The sequence below is a fragment of the Centroberyx gerrardi genome, chromosome 14 (genome assembly GCF_048128805.1).
Source record: "Centroberyx gerrardi isolate f3 chromosome 14, fCenGer3.hap1.cur.20231027, whole genome shotgun sequence".
Classification (NCBI taxonomy): Eukaryota; Metazoa; Chordata; class Actinopteri; order Beryciformes; family Berycidae; genus Centroberyx; species Centroberyx gerrardi.
The window spans coordinates 11,666,067-11,689,340 of NC_136010.1; the positions used below are offsets into that span (position 1 = coordinate 11,666,067).

Consider the following 23,274-nt stretch of genomic DNA (forward strand, 5'->3'; position numbering starts at 1 on the left):
GGGTTTGGTTTTTTTTTACTTCGTTTTTACTAACTGTTCTTTGCCCGATTTTGCTTGTTTCGAGTGCAACAATTAAACCGCTAAATCTACTGGGCAAAAAGACGGAACAACCCCTGATTGGTGAATAAATCGGGCTCCTGGCCAATCACAAGTGTCTGTCTGGGAGGGAGTCCTCAGCGTCAGAATAGGCTGCCACTTGTTCGCCACTTCCAATTTCTCAATTGGCGCGCCTTATCTACTCTCACTACATGTTTTATTGGAAGATTTTGAAGGAGTTGCATTCCACCTTCACTTTGACTCGGAGTTTTGTGTGTGATTATTCCCTTCATCTCCCCGATACAGAGCGCGGAGCCTGGAATAATCTTTGACTGGATACTTGATATTATTCCTATACTTTGTATACATAACTTCCCTGAACTTTTTTTTTTTTTAGCTTTCTTGAGGACTATTCAGACTTGTAGGACATGGTAATATCTTTCTGAACAGATTCGACAGCAACATGGATCGTTGGAGGGTTACTTTACTGTGTGTGATATTAATATCGAGTCTACACACAGCATCATCCCAAACCCATGAAGGTAGGACATTTTCTAATCATGATTCTATATCAGAAATCTTGCCTCGCCTTTTTATAACAATAAGCTGAGGAACAATATCTGTAAGAGATATGAAAGTTTGTTCAAGGAAGGCAAATATGTGAAGTATAATAATGCAGTAGTCATATCTTCCATGTTAGTCACACACACACACACACACACACACACACACATACACACGCACGCACGCACGCACACACACACCCACATACACCTTTGCCAGTGCTTGGCCATGCATTGGCCCCATTTTTATTGCTCTTTTCCTGTAACACCTATGGGTGCGTCTCTGCCCCAGTCACTGTATGGGAGTCAGTCACCTGTTGGTTCTGAGTCACACTTAATCCATCATTACCTGTAGCCCTGGAAGCTCAGTGCCAACATGACATGGATACAATAATCAAGTTTTTGTTTTATAGAATAGAATAGAACAGAATACTCTTTCTCAGGGAGAGTGAGGGATAGGAATGTTTTGCTCTCTTTGCCTTTTCCTTATAGTGAGTTCAGGTGACTGTAATTTCTAAATGATTAACCCACATGTTTCTCTACCTCTCTCTCAGATCAGATAGTACTCGCTCTGTTCTCCTCCTATAGGGAGCTACTCTCATCTTTGCTGCACTCATTACTGGGCTGTCATCAAGTCCCTGACTGTGGTAATATGTCACCAATTTAGCTGCCGCCGGCGATGAGTGGAAACAGCACTAATATCCGGGTGGGGACTAAATTGGATGGCAGTCCTCCCAGTTGTAAAAGGCTGCTGAGGACAATTGGTCCGTTTCGTGTTGATAAGTGTGGTGCAGTCCTTTCTTTTGGTGATCCTTATTGTTTTGGTAAATAATGACAATCAGTCAATTACTGATCTTAATGTAATTTAGGGTTTGCTATGGATCACAAACACTTGAAGTTGTTTGGATTGTGTGCATTGGAATTGGTTGTAGCCCTACTGAGTTTGGACCTGACAGTTTAAAGCCCATGGAAGCTATTATGTATGCATGTGTTTGCTGCATGCATGTCTGTTTTTTAATTGCCCGTGGACTTTTTTTTTTCTGTCCAACTGCTTGGCAGTCCACACCCATCTGTGTGTTTACAGAGGGTTAAAGTGGCCTTTGAGCCTGAATCACTGTGCTCTCTCCCAGATAAGCCGTTTTGAGTTTCCTTTACAACTTCCACTCCTCTTCAATGCCAATATTTACTCGAGTAAGAGGACCATGCGTAAATGAATGAGTGTGCTAAGATATGGATTACCCGTGTGTGTGATTGTGTGTGTGTATGTGTGTGTGTGTGGAGGGGGGTCCTGTACATGCTCCAAATAGCTCTTTTTACAGTCATCCAACTCTCCAACACTTGCACTGATAACATTCATATGGCAAGCAGCTAAGGTTCAAATATCAAGATAAGGAGTTCCAATTTATGATTCATTCGGGAAACTGGGACATCACGAGTGATACCTTGCCACGTTTCACTATGAAGAGGAAGAACACTTGAAGAGGAAGAACACTTGTGTTGACTGCTGCAGGTGCCTAATGTGATGGGGGGCAGTGCTAGTGTTTTGTTGGGTCAATAAGAGATGGTGTGTATGTCTCGTCCGTTCACGATATTTCCTTTCCCTCCACCAGAATGTAGTTCTTACACATGGCCCATTGTCTTTTGGTATGATCTCAGCAACGCAGACCCCTCAGACACACACACACACACACACATACACTGAAGCACTGTCTGTCACTGCATCACTCTTCACTCACTGGGAAACACTGTCCACATTTATAGCTTCATCACAATGCAGTACTTTGTCTGGGAAAGCCCTGTTCCCGCACCCTCCACTCCATCAGCCCCGGGCCTGGACTGCTCCATGTAGAGGGGTCTTTCCCTGCTCCGCTTCAAACACTCCAGCCAACACAGCAACAGACACAGCACCAGAAAGACACAAAATCAAAAACAGCATCAGAAAGACACATCAAACCCCATAACACTGCAGCAGCAATCCAGTCCTATCACTCAACAGTGCATGATTTGTTCAGCTTTAATAATTAGGATGCTAGGCAATAGTGATGCGCCGATATATTGAAATTCAGTATATCGCAGTACAAAAATGTGACAATACGTATCGTGGGTCAGAAAAATGCATCGTGATATTAGCTCCATTTTATTCTGCTGTAACAAATGAGATGGCTTGCCCATCACAATTTCACAAGCTCTCCATCCAAATTATATTATTTGCACTTTATAATGACATTTTTAAATTGTTGTTTACATTCTAGCAAGCCAATGCCATTGCTAGAAAGATTTGTGTCTCAGAAATAAACATAATTCTGTACAGTCATATTGCACAGTCATATTGTTGTCATTTAACTTTTATTTATTACATTGTATCGTGGTTGTATCGAATCGTGAATCTGATATCGTGTATTGAATCGTATTGTGAGATAAGCATATTGTCAGTAGGCAAGTAAAAGTGATATTTTGACTTACAATTCCCTTAAAATCTGAAATCTAAAACGAGAATGCTTTCCCATCCGTTCATCAGCAAAACGTCCAGTCCTTAGTTGTTGCCAAACTCAGTGGAATATGTGTCTTTCTTCCCTGCGTGTCCCAGTGGTGTGTCCTGGTACCCAGAACGGTCTGAGCTCCACAGGCTCTCAGGAGAATCAGTACAACCTGATTAAGGACCGGTATGACGGCTGTGAGATCATCATGGGCAACCTGGAGATCACTCAGATCGAGAGCAACTGGGACTTCTCCTTCCTCGGGGTAAAAAGTTTCCTTCCTTCCCTTGTCTTTCAGCTGCTTTGTATTACAAGGTGCAGAAGTCGTGTACCACACTGCTTGCCAGGCATCTCCTTGGCAGAGACTGTTAATGTAATTGATTTTCAAGACCGCCATCCCACCTCTTCTGTTAGTTTTCCTGTTAATACAAGAAAAAATGGTGGAAGGAGAGAAGATTAAACACTTTCCCTAGTAAATCAATCACCACCAAAATCCTACTAATCTGGGAACCTGTCTGTTGTTTTTCGTCTTTCCCTACAGACAATCCGCGAGGTGACTGGCTACGTCCTCATCGCCATGAATCTGTTTCAGCAGCTTCCTCTGGGGCAGCTGCGGGTCATCAGAGGGAACAACCTGTATGAAAAACGTTTCGCCCTGTCTGTCTTCTTCAACTACCCCAAGTACGGCTCCAAGGGCCTGCGGCACCTGGGGCTCACGAATCTGACAGGTGAGGATGGGTTGGAGGGAGAGGAGAAGGGAGAACAGACAGAAGGATGAACGGAGGTAGATGTACAGTTGGTGAGGGGTAAAGGGTTTTGGTGAGATTCAGAGATTTACACCAAGCTTGGTTGGAGTGGGTTCTTCAAACTCTGGAGCTGTTTACTACTTTAGTTTGGTTTGTTTGGGCAGGTGAGAACAATGGCATTCGAACTCGAATGGCATCAAATAACTGCAGATTGCAGGAAAATGAAGGTCTTGGTCCTCTTTGAAGTGAAGTGCGGTTTGAAGTGTGATGCAGTTGCGTGATTGTACCAACTACAACTAAACAACCCTAAAATGTGTGGATATATGGGTGTAAGTAGATGGATGTTGATATCTGATAGATTTAGAGTCCCAATTCACCTGACCTGCATGTCTTTAGACTGTGGGAGGAAACCCACACATACACAGGGAGAACATGCAAACTCCACACAGAAAGGACCAGGGCAGAGATTGGAATTAAAAAACAACAACAAAAAAATGGCGTATTACAGAGTCCATTAAACTCCATCTAATCCAAAACCACCCGTACCAAATTATTGAAAACGATGTTAGTGAGTGTGTAGGAGACCCAGAAATCTACTGTGCCTCATTCACGCAAAGGGTGAGTAGGCAGGTGCATATTTTGCCATGTAGAGTGGGAGTTAAGGAAGATTGATAGTTAAAGCCTGACTAATGACTCAGCAATGGAAACAGTTTTCCAGTGTTCCCATGAAGTGTAAGTGTATCCATGCGTAGTTACATGTATTCAGATGTGTTTCAGGCTATGGGAGAGGAGCAGGTTTTCCCAACGTGCTGCAGCTTGTTGGGGCTATTGTTTAACTGCAATGTCTGCTAAACTATACTTTTTCCATCACATCTCCCTCCTCTGCCCTGATTTCATTCTCTCCCACTCCCTTGTTCACAGAGATTCTGGAGGGAGGAGTGCAGATTATCAACAACAAGTACCTGAGCTACGGGCCCTGGGTCTTCTGGCAGGACATAGTGAGAGACAGCAGCGCTCCTATTGACGTCCAATACAACGGAGAGAGAGGTCAGTGTCGGGAGAGTCGTATTTTACAGATCCCAAATGTATCTCTAGCTGTCTCTTTCTCATATATATACTCTCTCTCTCTCTCTCTCTCTCTCTCTCTCTCTCTATCTCAGGCTCATGCCACTCATCCTGCGGTGATTACTGCTGGGGGCCAAAAGAAGACCAATGTCAGACCTGTGAGTGCCGTGTCTTTCTGTTTCCCTATCTCTCCGTGTTTTTCTCTGTGTTCTCTCTCTTTTCCTCCTTCTCTCTCTCTCTCTACAGAATGTCTTTCTTCACAGAGACACAGATATACACACACAGAAAAACAGAGAGAGACACAAAGACACACACACACACACACGCACGTTGGTGACCTCTGTCCAACCCCCTGTCTCTCTCCTCCTGTGTGTCTCAGTGACTAAGACCGTGTGCGCTCCGCAGTGTAACGGGCGCTGTTTTGGGACCAGCCCCAGGGACTGCTGTCACATAGAGTGTGCAGCGGGATGCAAAGGCCCTCTGGACGTGGACTGCTTTGTGAGTGCACCACCTGTGTCACTCTATGGGAATCTGCTAATAAACCCAAGAGGAAGATCGCTCCTTATACGCCCTTATTTACAGTCATACAGAGGACGTAGGTTTATGATTCCTCGTAAGGAGTTATATGTATTTGTGTGTGTGTGTGTGTGTGTGTGTGTGTGTGTGTGTCTATGTGCCTAGGCATGCCGTCACTTCAATGACTCAGGAGCCTGTGTGCCACAGTGTCCCCAGACTTTGATCTATAACAAGCAGACCTTTCAGATGGAGACCAACCCCAACGCCAAATATCAGTATGGATCCATCTGTGTCTCCCAATGCCCCAGTGAGTGGCCTTTGTGTATTTGTGTGTATACTAAACAAATATTGTTGTTTCTTTTTGTGTCAAGTGAAATAATATGGCTATTTACATATTGTTTCTGCAACTATTCTGCATTACAAAATGTTGCTAATAAGGTTCTAAATGAGTGCCAATGTTGCTTCTGTCTCTTCTGAATCTCTCTCCCCCTCCTTGATGTTTCCTCTTCTGCTTCCCTCTTTCCTTCCCCTCTTTCTTCTTCCTCTAGCCCATTTTGTGGTGGACGGCAGCTCCTGTGTGAGCGGCTGCCCGCCGGACAAGACGGAGGTGGAGAGAGGAGGCCAGAAGCAGTGTGAGCTCTGTAGTGGACTCTGCCCAAAAGGTTGGCACTAGTAAATACTTTCCGCATGTTATACTTATTTTATGTGTTAGTTATCTGCTAACAATGGTGTTTCGTCACTCTCTAGCCTGTGAAGGCACCGGCGCTGAGCACAGACAGACTGTGGACTCCAGCAACATTGACAGCTTCATCAATTGCACCAAGATCCAGGGCAGCCTTCACTTCCTGGTCACAGGGATTCTTGGGTAATTGTCCGCATGGCCCAAGGAGTCTCGGAACAGAGTGCGTTGCAGTCAGCTGTTTCATAGTGTGCTTTTGTCTGTTTCTCAGAGATGAGTTTAAAAAGATCCCTCCCCTAGATGCCAAAAAGCTGGAGGTGTTCCGCACTGTCACGGAAATAACAGGTTTGTATATAATGTGTGTTGTTATTAATAATGGATAGCAATGCTTTAATACTGTTTAAGATTTAAGATTAACACTGTTGATGATGTTTAATTGCCAGATATCCTAAACATCCAGTCGTGGCCCAAAGAACTGAGCAATCTCTCAGTTTTTTCAGGCCTCACTACCATACAGGGGCGGTCCCTCTACAGGTAAGGCCTGTGTGCATGTGTGTGCCTGTGTACATGCCATACGGGAATGTACCATATGAAGTCCATCTCCATTACATGTTCAGTGTTGCATAATAACCAGATATGTCATCATACACCCTCTTTTGTGCATGCTTAATACCCAAAAGCTGCTTTTTTGTGTAAACAGCTCACGGCAAGTCCCCTGTGCATGTAACCTCTCTTTCTCTTTGTGTCTCACCCGCCTGCGCTCCTTGTACTGACGTCCTTCACCAGTGTAAGGAGGTATGAACTGTGTGTGATCCCGTAACGCTGACACCCCAAACTGCAGCATGGCACTAAAACCACAATATAATGTGCAGATACAAACCAGATGTACTGCCAACCCTCGTGAAATCTTTGACATAAGTTCTGTTTCAAATCTTCTTTCCCCAACTTTCTTGATCATTTTAATTTGTTTTCTTTGTTTTCCATTGTCCGTTTCCACTCCCTCCTCTGTCCCCAAATTCCTCCCGCTCAGGCGTTTTTCTCTGATGGTGATGCGTATCCCCACCCTTACCTCTCTGGGTCTGCGTTCTCTCCGAGAGATCAGCGATGGCAGTGTTTACCTCAGTCAGAACGCCAACCTCTGTTACCACCACACTGTCAACTGGACCCAGCTGTTCAGAGGCCGCAGAACCCAACCCAACGACATCAAGAACAACAGGCCGCTGGCAGAGTGTGGTGAGCCGGGCTGGGGATCTGGCAGAAGGAGGGGGTGGGTGATGGGGGTCTATGATGAACTGCTGCATTCAGTACCTGTTGCTATTGTTAAAAGTGAACCAACTACTGTATATACCTATGACCGTCTATTATTACTGAAAGGGGCATGAAGCAATTTATTACTTTTATTGACCTCCATCAGTTACCAAGGAATTGCAACAACCATGATGGGTTTCTGGCACAGCTTACCATGGCCTGTAATTAACTTCAATAAAGTCACAATATTTCACAATAGAGATGAGTAAGCTAGCTAATTAGAGAATCCGAAACAAGAATCGTGACAATAAAACTGCTTTGTCATTTGCTGTTTTGGCTTGAGTCCAAAATGTCTTACGATGGCACTTACTCATAGCACTGTCTATAACTGAATTCATTCCTCACCATCTTCATGTATCTGACATTTTTGTTTGAATTTAGTTTGAATAAATAGTCACAGTTTTGTTTCATTCATGTTGTTCTTCCGTTGTCATGTCTCCAGTGGAGGAAGGCCATGTGTGCGACCCGCTGTGTTCAGACTCAGGCTGCTGGGGCCCAGGGCCGGACCAGTGTCTCTCCTGCAGGAACTACAGCCGAGATGGCACCTGTGTGGGCAACTGTAATTTCTACAGCGGGTCAGTTTCTATACGTGTTCGTATGGTTATGACTGATGTTACTTGTATAGGGTTCTGCTGAATTGATTCCTTTTATTTGACTAGAGGTCTGTTGAATATCGTGTCCCCAGAACTCCAAGGGAATTTGCAGGGTCCGAGGGCGAGTGTGTCGTCTGTCATCCAGAGTGTCAGCCTCAGGATGAGAGGACCAGCTGCACTGGACTGGTAATCTCTTAATTTGAAAATACAGTAACAGGGTGGCCCACGGCATTTTTCTGAGCTCTTTCTTCCTGGCATTTTACCCACTCAGAACGCTGTTTGGGGCATGACTCACCCTCAAATATGTCCTCCCACACAGTTTTTAGCCTTAATGTTTCTTTTTTGTTACCTTTTTATTGTAATGTGAGCACCGCATGGATGTGGATTGCCTTTGTTTGCTCCAGTACTTTTAACACAGAATCTTTTGAAAAAACTTACAAAAAAATTACAAGACTTCAGCAAAAGCCTGGACAAGTTGCTGCTTTCTTCCATTAAGGAATTTAATATTGAATTTCTGTCACTTATTACCCATTAGATTACAAATTACAAAGCCAACAGCTCTTAATCATTCATCCTGGCTTGGAGTAATACACAAAGGTGATTTCTTGCACTATTTCACTGTTCATTGCTGCTGAAAATGCCACCTTTTCTGTCATTAGGATGTAATCTCTTTCTGATGAATAATCTCTCTCCCTCTGTGTCCATCTGTCTCTCATTTTTCTCATTCTTTATCCACCTCTCTTCCACTCTCTGTCAGGGGGCAGATGAGTGTGTGGAGTGTGCCAAACTGAGGGACGGTCCTTACTGTGTGTCCTCTTGTCCCAGTGGTGTGAATGATGGACAGAGGGGACTGATCTTCAAATACTCCAACAACGAGGGTCACTGTGAACCATGCCACTTCAACTGCACGCAGGGGTGAGACTATACTGAATGTGTGTGTGTGTGTGTGTGTACTTATGTGCTTTCATATGTGCCCATGCATGGATATATCACAATAAATCTATGAAATGTTGAAGATAATGATGTTGTCTCATCTGTTACAGATGCTCTGGCCCAGGACTGAGTGACTGTTTAGGGACAGCCAGACTGGCAATTAGCAGGTAAGTGTTTCCCCCTGCTGGTGAATATAAAACACTACACCGCAATGCATGTGATCCATCCACGATTCACTATGATTCATAGGATCAGACATGACTAATTTCCATGCATAACTATCATCTTGCTCTTCTCCCTGCAGTGGCCAGATTACAGGAATAGCTTTAGGCGTCCCAGTTGCCCTGATAGTCTGCATGGTGTTGTTCCTCCTGGGCTTGCTGTACCACCGAGGCCTGGCCATCCGCCGCAAGAGAGCCATGAGGAGGTACCTGGAGAGCGGAGAGGTGAGACTCTTGGGACCGTCCCATGGGCTGCTGCCATGAGCACGTATGCCTTGCCAGCTACCTCCATTTGTTTTCACTGAGAGCCAAATGGGTTGAGGGGAATGTTGGAAATTATAATCATCTGAGTAATATGCTTGTGTTTTGGCAGAGTTTTGAGCCTCTGGGTCCTGGGGAGAAAGGGACTAAGGCCCATGCCCGCATCCTGAGGGCCCAAGAGCTGAAAAAGATCAAAGCCCTTGGCTCTGGAGTTTTTGGCACAGTGCACAAGGTAGTACTATTAATAAATCTCCATTCTCTGTTTAATTGTCCACTGATTTATGTACAATAACTGTTACTCCATAAGATTCCTAATATCCCACTATTATATAAATAGTACAGACCCATCAGAACTGATGTGATGGCAGTTAAAATTGTGTTTTAGGGCTTTTGGACTCCAGAGGGAGAGACAGTGAAGATCCCTGTGGCCATTAAGACCATCCAGGACAGCTCAGGCCGCCAGACCTTCACTGAGATCACTGATGTGAGAGCCAAACTCTCTTACATACACTGTCAAATTTCACTAAAGTTCAAACCCCTCTGAAATAACATGCTGTGTTAAATGTGATCTAAAATATAATGAGAAGGAACAAGGATGCCTATAACTCTCAATCGTCATGGGAAAAATATTTCATATTTTTCCCTCTTGCTTCTTGTGCAGCACATGCTGGCCATGGGCAGCCTGGACCACCCCTATATTGTTCGGCTCTTAGGCATCTGTCCAGGTGCCAGTCTACAGCTGGTCACCCAGCTCAGTTCCCAGGGGTCCTTACTGGAGCACATCAGGCACCACAAGGACAGCCTGGACCCCCAGCGCCTGCTTAACTGGTGTGTGCAGATTGCCAAGGTGAGTGCAGCTGCGGTGGTAATGGAGATTGATGTTTACATGCTACTTATGGTCTTTTTTTAGAGACCATGCGTCATGACTAGGCTGTCTAAGTATACAATTCATAAGTGAGTCATGGTGATGCCTGTGTGTCTCAGGGTATGTACTACCTAGAGGAACACTGTATGGTCCATAGGAACCTGGCTGCCCGCAACGTCCTGCTGAAGAATGACTACCAGGTCCAGATCTCTGACTATGCTGTAGCAGACCTCCTCTATCCCGACGACAAGAAATATGTCTACAGTGACGCCAAGGTTATTATGACTCATTCCATTCAAGATACACCTTGAATTGTTAATGAGAGTGTAAGAGTGTGTTCTGGTAATGGAATCAAAACCATTTAATGGCCCCTCTGCAATTTATCTTTCCCTCCAGACACCCATAAAATGGATGGCACTGGAAAGCATCTTGTTTCGAAGATACACTCATCAAAGTGATGTTTGGAGTTATGGTAAGAGGCTGTGTGTTTGTGCGTGTGTGTATTTTGTTTCTGTGTGTATCTTGTGCTATATGTTCCAATAAATGAACCTGGCCACCTCCTGAACACCGCTGTCTGTCTTTTGGTGATCATCCACACATGTGGCATCTCCTTTCCCAAACAGGGGTGACAATGTGGGAGATGATGTCATTTGGGGCGGAGCCCTATGCGTCTGTGCTGCCTTATGATGTGCCCAGTCTGTTGGAGAAGGGCGAGCGTCTGTCCCAGCCCCACATCTGTACTATAGACGTCTACATGGTCATGGTCAAGTGTGAGTCACACATGCCGTACAGCATCTCAGTGTGTAGGGCTTAAACACATACACACATATGGACACACACACATGCACATACACACACTCTTACACATGCACACACATACATATACAACTAATCTGCATGTGAAAGCATACCCTCCATCACTTTTTCTTTGCAGGCTGGATGATTGATGAAAATATACGACCGACCTTCAAAGAGCTGGCCAGTGACTTTACTCGAATGGCAAGAGACCCGCATAGATACCTTGTCATCAGGGTGAGGCCATATTGGTCGATTATTGTGCAACTTTGAGTCCATTGGCCTGTTGACTGAGGCCTTAAACCCTGAACTTCCATGCTGTCGTTTAGTTGGAAGGAGGAGAAGCGGGCTCAGAGGAGATCCACCAGAGAGATTCAGAACGAGGGCTTTTGGAGGCAGCTTTGGAAGACCAAGATGAGGAGGGGTTGGAAGGTGGATTGGCTACACCTCCTCTTCACCACTCTCCATCCAGGAGTCTGTCTCGTTTGAGGATTAATTCTTACAGGGTAATATATCTAGTCTTATAGATTTTATAAGGACTATTGCCAATGGACTGGAGCCAGAGGCACTAACACACAATATTTATTTTCCTCCCTGATCTATAGAGTGGCAGCTCTCAGGCCGGACCAGTAGGGTACCTGCCAATGACCCCCAGACCAGTAGACAACATCCGCCAGGTGTGACGCACACACATTCACGCATGTCCATGACCCAATCACACTCACACACACATACACATACACTGAAATGTAGTTAGTAAGACTATTGACAGTCAATGTTTGCACGGCAGAGGTGATAATGGAGGCAGATATATTTAGCTGTGACACTCTTAAAACACTGAACGGCTCGCTTTAATTAGCAATATTACTCCACGTTGCAAAATAGCAGCACTTAAATCAATATTATGACTCAAAACTGCCAACAAATCATTACCTCAGGAAGTGAGGCACATAAAAATGTGTTATCCCCGTCCCACTGGTCCCATTTGAAAATAATAGGATTCATTTCTACGGGCTGCTGCATCACTCAAAGTCTGTACTTTTCTGTTTCAGCTGTGGTCTCAGAGGTCCCGTCGGAGCTCAGCGAGGACGCTGTCTGAGGGGTCAGAGGGCAGGGGGAGCGGCCAGGAGGTAGAGCTGCCTGACGCAGTTTTGCTGACTGGCAGTCTTCGCAGGGCCAGGGGCGGCACAGAGCGGGCCAGTTCCCGCACATCCATGAGGCGGCACAGGAAACTCTCTACAGCCTCAAATCTATCCTCACAGAAGGTACAGGTTGAGGAGGAAGAGGAGGAGGTGGACAAGTTCGGCTACGTTCTGCCTGGGTCATCTGGCACTCCAGAGAGAGGTAATTATCTGACTCCTAACACATGGATCTATTATAAGAGCACATTGACTTTCATTATCATATTGAAAATGACTGACAAACTATAGCAATGTCATAAACCACACATACTAAACTAAGACTTCTTCCCTGATCTTCTTCCCTGATCGGCTCATCTAGTCTCCAGAATCACTCATACCAGGGGAAGGAACTCAAGATCTGCCAGGAACCAATCGTCTTCCTTGTCAGTAGCCTCAGATCTTTCCCAAGAATATGAAGTCATGAGCAAACAGTCCAGCCCTTCTCCTCGCTCACCCAGAGGTGCCTCCAAGGAGTTAGATGATAAAACCTCACCATTACCCTCTCCAATCTACAAGTCACCCTTACCAGTAGTGGAGACAATACATAGGGAGACACAGACACTTCCAAGCTCTGCTGTTAAGAGTGAGAAACCAAATGTGGATTGCGAGGGGAGTGTGGCACAGCGAAGGGACTCTGCAGAGAAACATCAGCAGCCTGAGAGTGGGATCAGGGCTGTGGCTGACCAAGGAGAAGCACCCCAGGGTGCTGGGGAGTACGAGCACATGGACATCCGGAGCTCCCACTCTGAGGAGAGAGAGAATACAATATGGGAGAGACGGGTGAGTCAAACATCTGTGCAGAAAACAACAGAGACGGAGGAAATAGACCGGACAGAGGAGAGCCAGATAGTGGAGGGGGTGAAAAAAGAACCAGAGGAAGAAGAGGAAGAGGAGAAGTACCCTAACACAAATAAACAACCCAGACTTCAGGAGACTCTGAGCAGCACGGCCGGGCCCGGGCCAGATGTGCTCACAGCTGGGGCGGACGAGGTGGAGGAGTACGAGGAGATGGCCGGCTTTGGAGGGGCATCCCGCGGGTGGGAGCGGGCAGAGTACCAGAACCTCCCAGCGAAGGGGAAGGCTGATTCGGAGGAGATGGGCAGCAGCAGGTGTGCAGGGCTCGGGGGATACATCAAGGTGTGTGCAGGCGTCAGAGAGCCCAGCGGCAGCACATCATTTGACAACCCAGATTACTGGCACAGCAGACTGTTCCTCAAGCCAGATGCTGTGCGCACCTAATAATGTGGACTGGGACAAAAACACAACAATTACTGTAAAGCTTTGTCAGTTGTTTTAGTTCGGGGTCGTCGGTGCTGTTTTCTGAACAGAATTGCAACATCCAACATCAAAGAAACACTGAAAGATCAAATAAATTTGAATCTCATTTCACTGGTTATAATGGTGTAAATAAATGTTTATGATACCAATTTTATGTGTTGGCATATAGGAGCAAAATACATTGTAGGTTTTATCCACAGAACAATCATGTGATCATTCTGTATTTGCACTTGAACTAAAATGACTGTATGAACAGTTCCTGTTTACACAATGTTTACCATAGACATGCATAGCCAACCTCACCACATCCTTGTCACAATGATTGTGTAATGTGAAGTATTCAAGTTTCATTTGTGCAGAGCAGTCTTTTTGTACATTTTACTATGCTGTGAATTATGACATGAAACAATAAAACACAGACTTCTTTTGCAAATTTCCACCGTGTGTGTTCAGTAACGCTGGCTGGCATTATGAAGATGGCACAGCGGAGAAAATTGAGATGGAGGCAAATGAATGCTGACCAGCAGTGACGCACTCGCGCGCAATTTAGCGGTCGGTGGACGGAGCCAGATCGGAGATATCCTGGAAAAGTGTGAGGCTTCACTTCTGCCTACTTCCGTCTTCGTTCAGATCCCGTTAATCATACTAGACAGCTTCTTTTTGGTTGGGACTCAGTGAGAGTGCATAATTTAGTCCATTATCGTAATCGCGAGAGGTTTATGTGATTTAGCCAAGCAGCGAGACCTTATGTCTTATGAAGCTACTGATAGTGTCTAGAAATGGGAAAAAAAAAAAAGTGTTTTGCAGGTGCTCCTTTTTCGCGCATGCGTGGTGTGTAATGTATGACGTCAGTAATGCATATCCATCAAGATTATTACGTAAATTAGCTGCAATGTGCATAAGATAATTATCCTGCTTCCTGACTGTTCATAAATGTTCTAATTTTAGGCGCGCGATGATTTTCCTGCCCCTACGCTGTTCCGGTGTAGCGAACGAGGGTTTCCATGGGCTGAGAGAGGGTGTAAACTATCTTCACTGATAGTTTATAACATCTTTGATGGTGGGAGGGATCTCGTGGTCGTAGGCAAGCGGAGTCGGGCGGGCCGGTGAGAGTAGAGCTGCAGAACAGAGCAGCGTGGTCAAACCGCTGACTGACTGACACCCGCCGGGGAAAAGTTACTTTGAGTTCGAGGAGACATTGCCAACATGTCTGGAGATGACGATCCACAAGAGCAGACCATCGCCGATGACTTGGTGGTCACAAAATACAAGATGGGGGCAGAGATTGCAAATCGTAAGTGAAATGAAGCTAGACCGTTTTGATTTGAAGAGAACACTTAAGAAGTATCAGGATTCGCCTAGCTAGCAGTGCCAGCTATTCATATCTAGGCTACCGCTGTGCCATGTGCCGCAGCGTAGCAATGATGGGTCATTATTAGAAAGCCAGCCTGAGTCAATTATGGATGAAATATGGCGCTAGCTAAATATTTAGCCAAGTGGTGCTTTAAAATAGCGTGTATATACTAAACGTCACGTTGCTGTCAGATTGCCTTGTGAGCTAGCTATGAAGCTAAGCTATATTTCTAGCTAGCGTTAGCTAACTGCTAACGTAACAATGGCTGGCTAGTTAAGCTAGCTAATTTACTACTAGCAGTACGATAAGCTCCTAGCTAACGCTAGCTTAGTCATCCAGCCGTCATTAAACGGCAAGGTTTCTTCTCAAAGTGCCAGTTTAACGTACCAGTGTGCTGTTTGTATTGATCGATAGTAACACGATTTCTTGCCGGCGGCTGCTACCGCACAGCTGTCAGCCAGTCTGTCAATTTTCAACTCCTTCTAGCCAAAGTAACGTTTACTTAGTCAAAATCAAACGGTTGTTCAGAGGCGCGTGTGTCATTCACTGTCAAAACCCTACATTAGAAGTCATTGAATGATCTCTTGTGTAGTGAGAATGAACAGTTATTGGAATGAGTTACATAACTGTACATGCGTTCGCAGTTCGCCTTATCCCACCAGTGTGGTGACAGCCTGGCACCTGTTAATTTAGTCATTAAAAAGTACCACCCTCCGTGTCACTGTTAGGGTTAGCCCTAACCACTTTAACCACAGCATGGCTCTTCTCTTGTGCTTCAGAGGCCCTGAAGACTGTAGTGGAGGCAGCTACAGCAGGAGTCTCCGTGCTCAGCCTCTGTCAGAAGGGAGATGCCTTCATCATGACAGAAACTGGGAAAGTCTTCAAGAAGGAGAAAGACATGAAGAAAGGTAAGTGGTTGGGTATCACACTGAATGGGTGCTTTTATTAGCTTGGATATCACTGATTGTATTCACTTCACTCAATTTAATGCATTTATCTGGCTTCCTCAGGTATTGCCTTTCCGACTAGTGTGTCTGTTAACAACTGTGTATGCCACCACTCCCCTCTGAAGAGTGACTCTGATGTCGTACTAAAGGATGGGGACCTTGTCAAAATGTAAGCCACAAAACGTACACCTGCACTAGATACACTATACTTAATACTTTTTTTTACTATTTTTGGGTCGTACCTTGTTTCTTTGCCTCATGTTTGTCCGTTCTCTCTGTGTGCAGTGATCTGGGTGTGCATGTTGACGGCTTCATCTCAAACGTGGCTCACAGCTTTGTTGTTGGAGTGACCAAGGTATGCCATCACTGTTGGAATACATTGCATCTAGGCTGTAAGCACCCATTGATTAATTCCCAGAAGCCATGAGTTAAGCATGTAATTTTCTGTATTACCACAGTTAGTTACATCAGCAACAGTACTTCATTACTCCATCTCTCCTAATTCTTTTGTGTCCTATGTGGCTTCAGGAAGCCCCGCTGACAGGGCGGAAGGCAGATGTTCTCAAAGCAGCTCACCTCTGTGCTGAGGCTGCTCTGCGTCTTGTCAAGCCAGGAAACCAGGTAGAAGAACTTTCTCCCACCCTGACCACTGATTTGACACAAGCCATCACTATTCACCTTGACTAATACATTTTCACCATGTCTCTCCATCAGAACTCACAGGTCACAGAAGCCTGGAACAAGATCGCCAAGTCATTCAAGTGCTCCCCCATAGAGGGTGAGTGTTTTTCTGAACATTTGACAATGGTTGGGGCCATTCATGAATTGAATCGAGAATGCACGGTAAATTCCAATTCAATTCCTGGAATTGGAATTGCACCCAGCTCTAAGGAAACATAATTGGAATGACACAAAACAGAATTGAATTCCATGAAATTCCACTTCTAATAGAGGTTGCCTTGACTTTATAAATCAAACATTATGAATCAAAGACAGTTAAATCAAATACATTCAATCATAATGTATGTCGTACGATTACATGTTATGCATCTAGTACCACCTGAAAGGTACCTTGAACATTTTATGATATTCAGTATTGATAATATACAACACTACATGTAATCTCAGATATGTGGTAAGAAAAAACAAAACAACATGGATTTTCATTGAATTAAATTTAACTTCCTGAAATTCCAATTTTTGTTTCCTGTAGGTTTTTTCAAATTCCAATTCCTCAGTTGATTTGGAATTGCATTAATTCATGAATTGAGTCCAACCCTGCATTTGAACTTCAAATCAGCCAATGTACTCAGCACCTGCTAGTCTACTCCACTTCCTGGTGATCATATCACAATAGATTCTTTGCATGTTACTTGACATGCTTTCCCTCTATCTTCCCCTTTAATGTGTGCAGGCATGCTCTCCCATCAGCTAAAACAACATGTGATTGATGGCGAGAAAACTATCATCCAGAATCCAACGGACCAGCAGAGGTGAGTTCAGTCAGCTAGTTTCGACTGACCTGATCAGTATGCTGTTTCACCGGTGGCTGACCCTGCCTCTTTGTTGTTATAGAAAGGACCATGAGAAGGCTGAGTTTGAGGTGCATGAGGTGTATGCAGTGGATGTGCTGATCAGCACTGGAGAGGGAAAGGTAAGGCGAAAATCTGTTTTGATTTGAATTTCCACTGAGTTCTGAGGCTCCCATCAAAGGAAGGGTTTTTAAAATACCTGTTGTGTTGTACACCTTAGGCAAAGGATGGAGGACAGAGGACCACCATTTACAAACGAGACCCCAACAAGGTGTACGGCTTGAAGATGAAGACATCTCGGATGTTCTTCAGTGAGGTGGAGAGACGCTTTGATGCCATGCCTTTCACTCTGAGGTAGGTGTTTAAACATAGTGCACTTGACTATGAATGCAAATAGCTTTGAACTATTTTTGATATTGAAACAGTGTCACCCCTCTTCTCTCTATTTAAGGCAAACACATTAAACATATACAAATTTGACCAGGGTAATAGGATGAATTGAGGACAGTGCCCATATTTATTTTCTGCCTCAGATCCAATTTCTCATTTTTTCCTTGGCCCCTTTCTTCCTTTATCTTTCTAATACCATCTCCTGAGTTGATTCCTCATTTCTCCTTTGTTTGTCTCCTCAGAGCATTTGAGGATGAGGGCAAGGCCAGGCTGGGTGTGGTGGAGTGTGCCAAACATGAGCTGCTGCAGCCCTTCAACGTGCTGCATGAGAAGGAGGGTGAGTGGAACAATAAGCAATGTAATTAAGCGCTCCAGTGACCATGAAAATTCTTGAAAGTTTGTAAATCCACAGCGGGTGGAAGAGTTCAAATGTGCCTGACTTTATAGAAATTTCTCAGCTAATAGGAGTCCCATCTTGCATTTATTTTCTCCCTTTAATGGTGTTTTGTCTTTTACTGAGCCCATAGCCAAGATGATTTTCTATCCAGAAAAAGAGTAAAGAATTCTGAATCAACTTATGCCTGTTTTAAAATATGTAATTCTAGGGAAGATTTTAAAATAAGTCTCTGGTCTGATGCATTGTTCAACCCTGTTTTCTTGTAGGCGAGGTTGTGGCCCAGTTCAAGTTCACCGTGCTGCTCATGGCCAACGGACCACTGCGAATCACAAACAGCCTGTTTGAGCCAGAACTGTACAAGTCTGAGCACGAAGTGGATGACCCAGAGCTGAAGGTAAAACGCCCCTGATGGATGGGCCATTGCTTCCTCCGCCTTAGCGAGAGGGATTAGACTAATGGGACTGCTATGGTGTGCTGCTGGCTGACTTGACATTTTCAAAGGCATTATGGGTTGATGTATTGTGTCGTTACTTCATGAGCTTATGAATGTCCATTTTTGTCCCTGTTTTTTTTTTTTATATATAAAGGCTTTGCTTCAAAGCTCAGCCAGCCGCAAGACACAGAAGAAAAAGAAAAAGAAGGTGAGATACCGGGCGGTGTGATACTGGCTTATGAAGTAAACAAAGATACATGCTCCCAACGTTCCCTCTAACTTCCATTTTTATTTTTTTAAAGGCCTCAAAGACCGTTGAGACTGCAACAGGACAGCCAGTGGAGACCGAAGCGGCAGAGTAGATCCCTCCATCTCAGCTTTTTGTCTCCAAGAAATACTGACAGACATCTGAAGACCCAAAGAACAGACGTCAAGAATCCTTCTGTCCCAGCTGTCTTGAGGCGCTTGCGGGCTTAGCCGTTGTGAATACCTCCAAATCTAACTGATGTCAGACTGGGACGCTGCTGCTCCTAAATTCTAACTGTCAACCCTCACACACTTGTCCCTCTTAAATCTCACTGTCCTTGAGACGGGCATTTCCCCAGAATAGTAAGCACGATTCCACTCCAAGAGGGGATATTTTGTGCAAGGGCATATTCTAGGTTTTCTCAATGGAAGATTTAACCATTTGACTGACCTTCAGCCTTCTTCTCTTTCCTCCCCCCCCAAAAAAAAACAAAACTGTAGTGAAAGTCATGGTAAATAAAATGAGTTTGACATTGCAACCAAGGAGGATGACTGCACAGCATTGTGCCAATGTAATTGAGTGGCATATTGTTAACTTGCTTGAGGTCACAAACCTGATGCCATGCCTTTTTTAAATGAATGTTTACCTGTTGTGGGGGGGAAAATGTGTAACACCTATCTTGATCCCTGACGTCATGTGACATTCATAAGAGCTATAAGCATGAAATCATCAGTCATCATTACTGTTGACTTCAGCAAAATGACTACATATTCACACTGCTCTTGCTTGGGTCTGTATACTAGTACAGTATGTATACTTCTAGGCATCTAGTCATCTAGATTACTCAACTAACAATTTGTAACATGGGTTTTTGAAGACTTCTTCCACTGGTTGAGAAATGTAACATCTGAAAATGTAGTGATTTATTATTTTTTTTCTTCCTTTGCTCAGTTGTGGATGGCGAAACTCTTGCTTAGGGTTCTGCATTCGGTCTTCTGGTGCCACCACTGCTGTCAAGGAGTTTCACAGTCTGTGTTTACATAAGAATTCCATAGCTGTTAAATATATGGATGCTTTTGTAAAACAAATCCCAGTTTCAGAGACTATTTTTGGAAACATTAAAAAGCCACCTGACATCAGTTGTGTGCTTGTTTTGTTGGATTGTGTTCAGCCAGTTGAGTGAAGGTGCATTTTGCATCAGGGGAGCTGATGATTCTGAAAATGATTATGAATTTGCCTTCTCAAGGTTATTTTCCTCTGATTACATTACACACACACAACATTTCACACACATACACAGGCCCTTATCTAAAGCTATGGGAGGGACTGTTAGAATATTAGCATTTAATAATCATGTTTGGTGAATGTTAGACATAGACATATTCTTTCAATTAATTGATTAATCATTTAGTCTACAAAGTGTCAAAAATAATGTCAGATGCCCATCAAAAGTTACCAGAGCTCAAAGTCAGCCAAAAACCCCCCCCAAAGTATTAATTTTATAATGATATAGAAGAGATAAGCAAGCAAATCTCAGCATCTGTGAAGCTGTAACCAGCAAATGTTTTATATTGTTATAAATGGCAAACTAATTGATCATCAAAATTATAATCTATACATTTTTTGTCAGTTGACTAATCAATTAATCAACTAATCCTTTCAGCACTACTTAGATATGTACCTAACCCATGGGATGCATGTCTGTAAATCAGCTCAAAAGTCATTCATGTTCAATGGATGGATGAAGATATGGCATATGTTTGGTATATTTGTCAGTGTAATTGCCAGGTATAGACACAACTATGTACCAAGGGATACAAATTTACATATTACAATATATCGAGGGCTTGGAGCCAAAGGGGTGTAAGTGCGTTATAGTAGATTTTACAGGAGAGGCAAAACAATTTTTGATCAAACTTGGATCAGCTGCCACATACTAAGCACAATATTTTAACTTTTAACTTTTTGTGTTATCAGATTGAGCATTACTATAAAAACAATACTGCTACAGTTTAAGTTTAATTATATTTGTTAACTTTTTTAAAAATGGCAAAAGAGTGAAATATGCCTTTTTGGCACAAACATTGTCCCAATACAATTGTTTACTTACAGTATGTAAGTAAACAATTGTAAAACACATTCATTTTAATACAAATCTAGCAATTACACTTCAATCAACACTGAAATATAAAACAAGATCAGAATGAATATCTTTATCTTGAAGTAATGCTCAGCAACTTTCACCAAGGCCTTTAAAATTGTAGGCTACATGGAGCATATCAAATTGATTGATACATTTTTTCTGTTAAAAACTTTTAATAAACCTTTTTAATAAACCTCTATAGACATAAGAAACGACTTTTGATTCTAAACTACTACTTTTTTTTTCTTTTGCTAGTATAATACATTTTTGTATGTGTCCCAGGACACATCACTTATTGATGTGTCCTGGGACACATTCAAAGACCTGTAAAACTCCTCATAACACTGAGGGATAACTTCAGCTACCAGCAGTCTTACTATCAGAGCTCATCTTCACCAGTTCACACTCCTAACATTATAAAATAACATTTTGAATCTATAGGCCTAAGTATTTCATGGGAATATTAACATATTTACATTCATCTAATATTGACCTAGAATATTAATTAGGATATGAATAGGATACTAAAAATGATGTGATCATGCTGCCATGCTAGCATTACTTACGTCAGCATGGATTTTGAGTTGACCTAAGCTGTTAGAATCCTCCACCCACAATGCTTGTTCAGTGTCAAAAGCGGGGTCTTGCTTGGTGTCAAAAGGGCGTAAGTGCAGTTACGTCCTTTTGGCAGCAAACAAAACCCTCCTTTTACTGTTACGGCTTTCAGTTTTTGTTTAATTAAAACTTATGGGTCATGATTTCAGTTGTGTCCTTTTGGCACTGAAAAGATCTCACTGAGACCTTTCAATTGATATATAATACTCATATTCGCCCAAAATCGCACTTACGCCCCTTTGGCTCCAAGCCCTCGATATGTAGCCTATATAATATTCGTGTAATAAGATTTACAACTTTAATTCACGAAGATTTTCACACGGACTGTAGAGATATGCTGTATGGGCATAGTACAAAAACAAAAAGGAAAATGTAAACATCTATTCGCAATAATATCATATGTTGACAACTTTGGAACATTAGAGATAAAGCTATAAAGGAGAATGATACGATTTTATCAATCTGATGGCATTTGGTTGCTGATTTATACGTTAACGACCGCATTTTTCTGTAAACCCATATTAGAAATCATTATTTCCCATGTTTTGCCGTGGTCCAATCAGAATGACGTTACACAGCCTATAAAAACCAAGTCGCTGGAATATGACGTTCTTCCTGAGGACGATTCCGCAGCGGTATGTAGAAGCAGCTATCTCTAAAATGTTGCTGTTTGAATCCAAGTAAATCGTCATCTTTTTAAATCCATCGAACTAATCATTTACCTTTCCCATTCTCTTTTCACACAGCCCTCTTCGACATGAGAGCTAAGGTTCGTGTTTTTTGCTCGTATGACAAAGTAAATCTGTTTTGTAGTGGTGCTAGCTAGCTAGCCATGTTGAGGACGACAGTCGCACTGCGCACCCTTTAGCATTTAATGTGTGTAGTTCTTGCTTTTCTGTGTCTGTATGTTTACATTTGAGTTAGCTTCTTTGGTATAGTGAGGATAATTTTTAAAGGTTTCCATGAAATGTCACTGCCTCAATGTGACTAACGTGGTCTTCTTTTTCGCAGTGGAGAAAGAAGCGCATGCGCAGGTAAGGTTGTACTCGATATGTTTTGCAGTAAAATGGCATGCAGTGACGTTACTGTAGTATTCTGTTATCACCACATGGTCATGTTGGTAGGAAAATAACAGGTGATTATAATCAAATGATTGCCATCCAGTGAGCCGTGTATTTGGTAAACTACCATATTGGTAGAAAAGGCATGTGACATCATGGGAATACTGTTTTGGGAAGGATTTTGTCTTATTTGGGTCCTGTGATTGATGACCTGCAGGCTGAAGCGCAAAAGGAGAAAGATGAGGCAGAGGTCCAAGTAAGCTGCCCTCTCCGCCGTGGCTGTGACATCACAAGCTGTCGACAGCAGCAGACCGGTGACCACAGCTGGAGTCCAGCGACTTTCCCCATGTCAAGTCTGAGGCCAGCGGCATCCATATCAACCAGAGGCAATGGAGTGGCAGCGGGGCTGCTGATTGATGTTGGAGAGCTGATTCAAGACCAATTGGATGAAAGGCTTTTCCTCTGGGACATTCTGGACTCTGTTCCTAACTCCTTAACTTTATCATTTTGTTTTTGTTTATACTTTGATTAAAGGTTTTGGTTTAAAAAATTTGAACTTGAGGTTGTTTGTTCAGTGCACTGCATCTGCTCAAGACCTACAACTTGCATGCTTTCAAAAGGAAATGTATGTCTTATCC

At 43.5% G+C, this 23,274-nt stretch overlaps 2 protein-coding genes and 1 long non-coding RNA gene across 3 annotated transcripts; all 3 read left to right on the forward strand.

Moving 5' to 3' along the window:
- The first annotated feature begins 345 nt into the window (after positions 1-345).
- Positions 346-13,928, forward strand: erbb3b (erb-b2 receptor tyrosine kinase 3b). Its single transcript, XM_071906799.2, has 28 exons — positions 346-578; positions 3,187-3,341; positions 3,618-3,804; positions 4,744-4,869; positions 4,983-5,045; positions 5,267-5,385; positions 5,569-5,710; positions 5,952-6,065; positions 6,151-6,268; positions 6,354-6,427; positions 6,526-6,616; positions 7,113-7,315; positions 7,833-7,965; positions 8,076-8,169; positions 8,741-8,898; positions 9,027-9,083; positions 9,221-9,362; positions 9,511-9,630; positions 9,784-9,882; positions 10,060-10,245; positions 10,383-10,538; positions 10,660-10,735; positions 10,887-11,033; positions 11,198-11,295; positions 11,388-11,564; positions 11,664-11,735; positions 12,111-12,402; positions 12,559-13,928. The coding sequence occupies exons 1-28, from the start codon at positions 500-502 to the stop codon at positions 13,476-13,478; spliced, it is 4,398 nt and encodes a 1,465-aa protein (XP_071762900.2). The 5' UTR covers positions 346-499; the 3' UTR covers positions 13,479-13,928.
- Positions 13,929-14,626: 698 nt separating this feature from the next.
- Positions 14,627-19,956, forward strand: pa2g4b (proliferation-associated 2G4, b). Its single transcript, XM_071906800.2, has 13 exons — positions 14,627-14,811; positions 15,651-15,779; positions 15,882-15,987; positions 16,104-16,173; positions 16,347-16,439; positions 16,533-16,596; positions 17,233-17,311; positions 17,394-17,472; positions 17,571-17,704; positions 17,983-18,077; positions 18,404-18,531; positions 18,725-18,778; positions 18,873-19,956. Exons 1-13 carry the CDS (start codon positions 14,724-14,726, stop codon positions 18,930-18,932), a joined length of 1,179 nt encoding a protein of 392 aa, XP_071762901.1. The 5' UTR covers positions 14,627-14,723; the 3' UTR covers positions 18,933-19,956.
- Positions 19,957-22,202: 2,246 nt separating this feature from the next.
- Positions 22,203-23,192, forward strand: LOC139917624 (uncharacterized). Its single transcript, XR_011784927.2, has 3 exons — positions 22,203-22,344; positions 22,587-22,609; positions 22,854-23,192. It is a non-coding gene; the product is annotated as an uncharacterized LOC139917624 (long non-coding RNA).
- The last annotated feature ends 82 nt before the right edge of the window (positions 23,193-23,274 follow it).

What these genes read in the sequence shown, in the direction of transcription:
- erbb3b (XM_071906799.2), top strand. Translation starts at nt 500, where the DNA reads ATGGATCGTTGGAGGGTTACTTTACTGTGTGTGATATTAATATCGAGT. An exon ending in GGGGCTCACGAATCTGACAG is followed by an intron (nt 3,805 to 4,743) that starts GTGAGGATGGGT and finishes CCTTGTTCACAG; the next exon opens with AGATTCTGGAGGGAGGAGTG. An exon ending in CTCTGGACGTGGACTGCTTT is followed by an intron (nt 5,386 to 5,568) that starts GTGAGTGCACCA and finishes CTATGTGCCTAG; the next exon opens with GCATGCCGTCACTTCAATGA.
- pa2g4b (XM_071906800.2), top strand. Translation starts at nt 14,724, where the DNA reads ATGTCTGGAGATGACGATCCACAAGAGCAGACCATCGCCGATGACTTG. An exon ending in GATGGGGACCTTGTCAAAAT is followed by an intron (nt 15,988 to 16,103) that starts GTAAGCCACAAA and finishes CTCTGTGTGCAG; the next exon opens with TGATCTGGGTGTGCATGTTG. An exon ending in CGTGCTGCATGAGAAGGAGG is followed by an intron (nt 18,078 to 18,403) that starts GTGAGTGGAACA and finishes GTTTTCTTGTAG; the next exon opens with GCGAGGTTGTGGCCCAGTTC.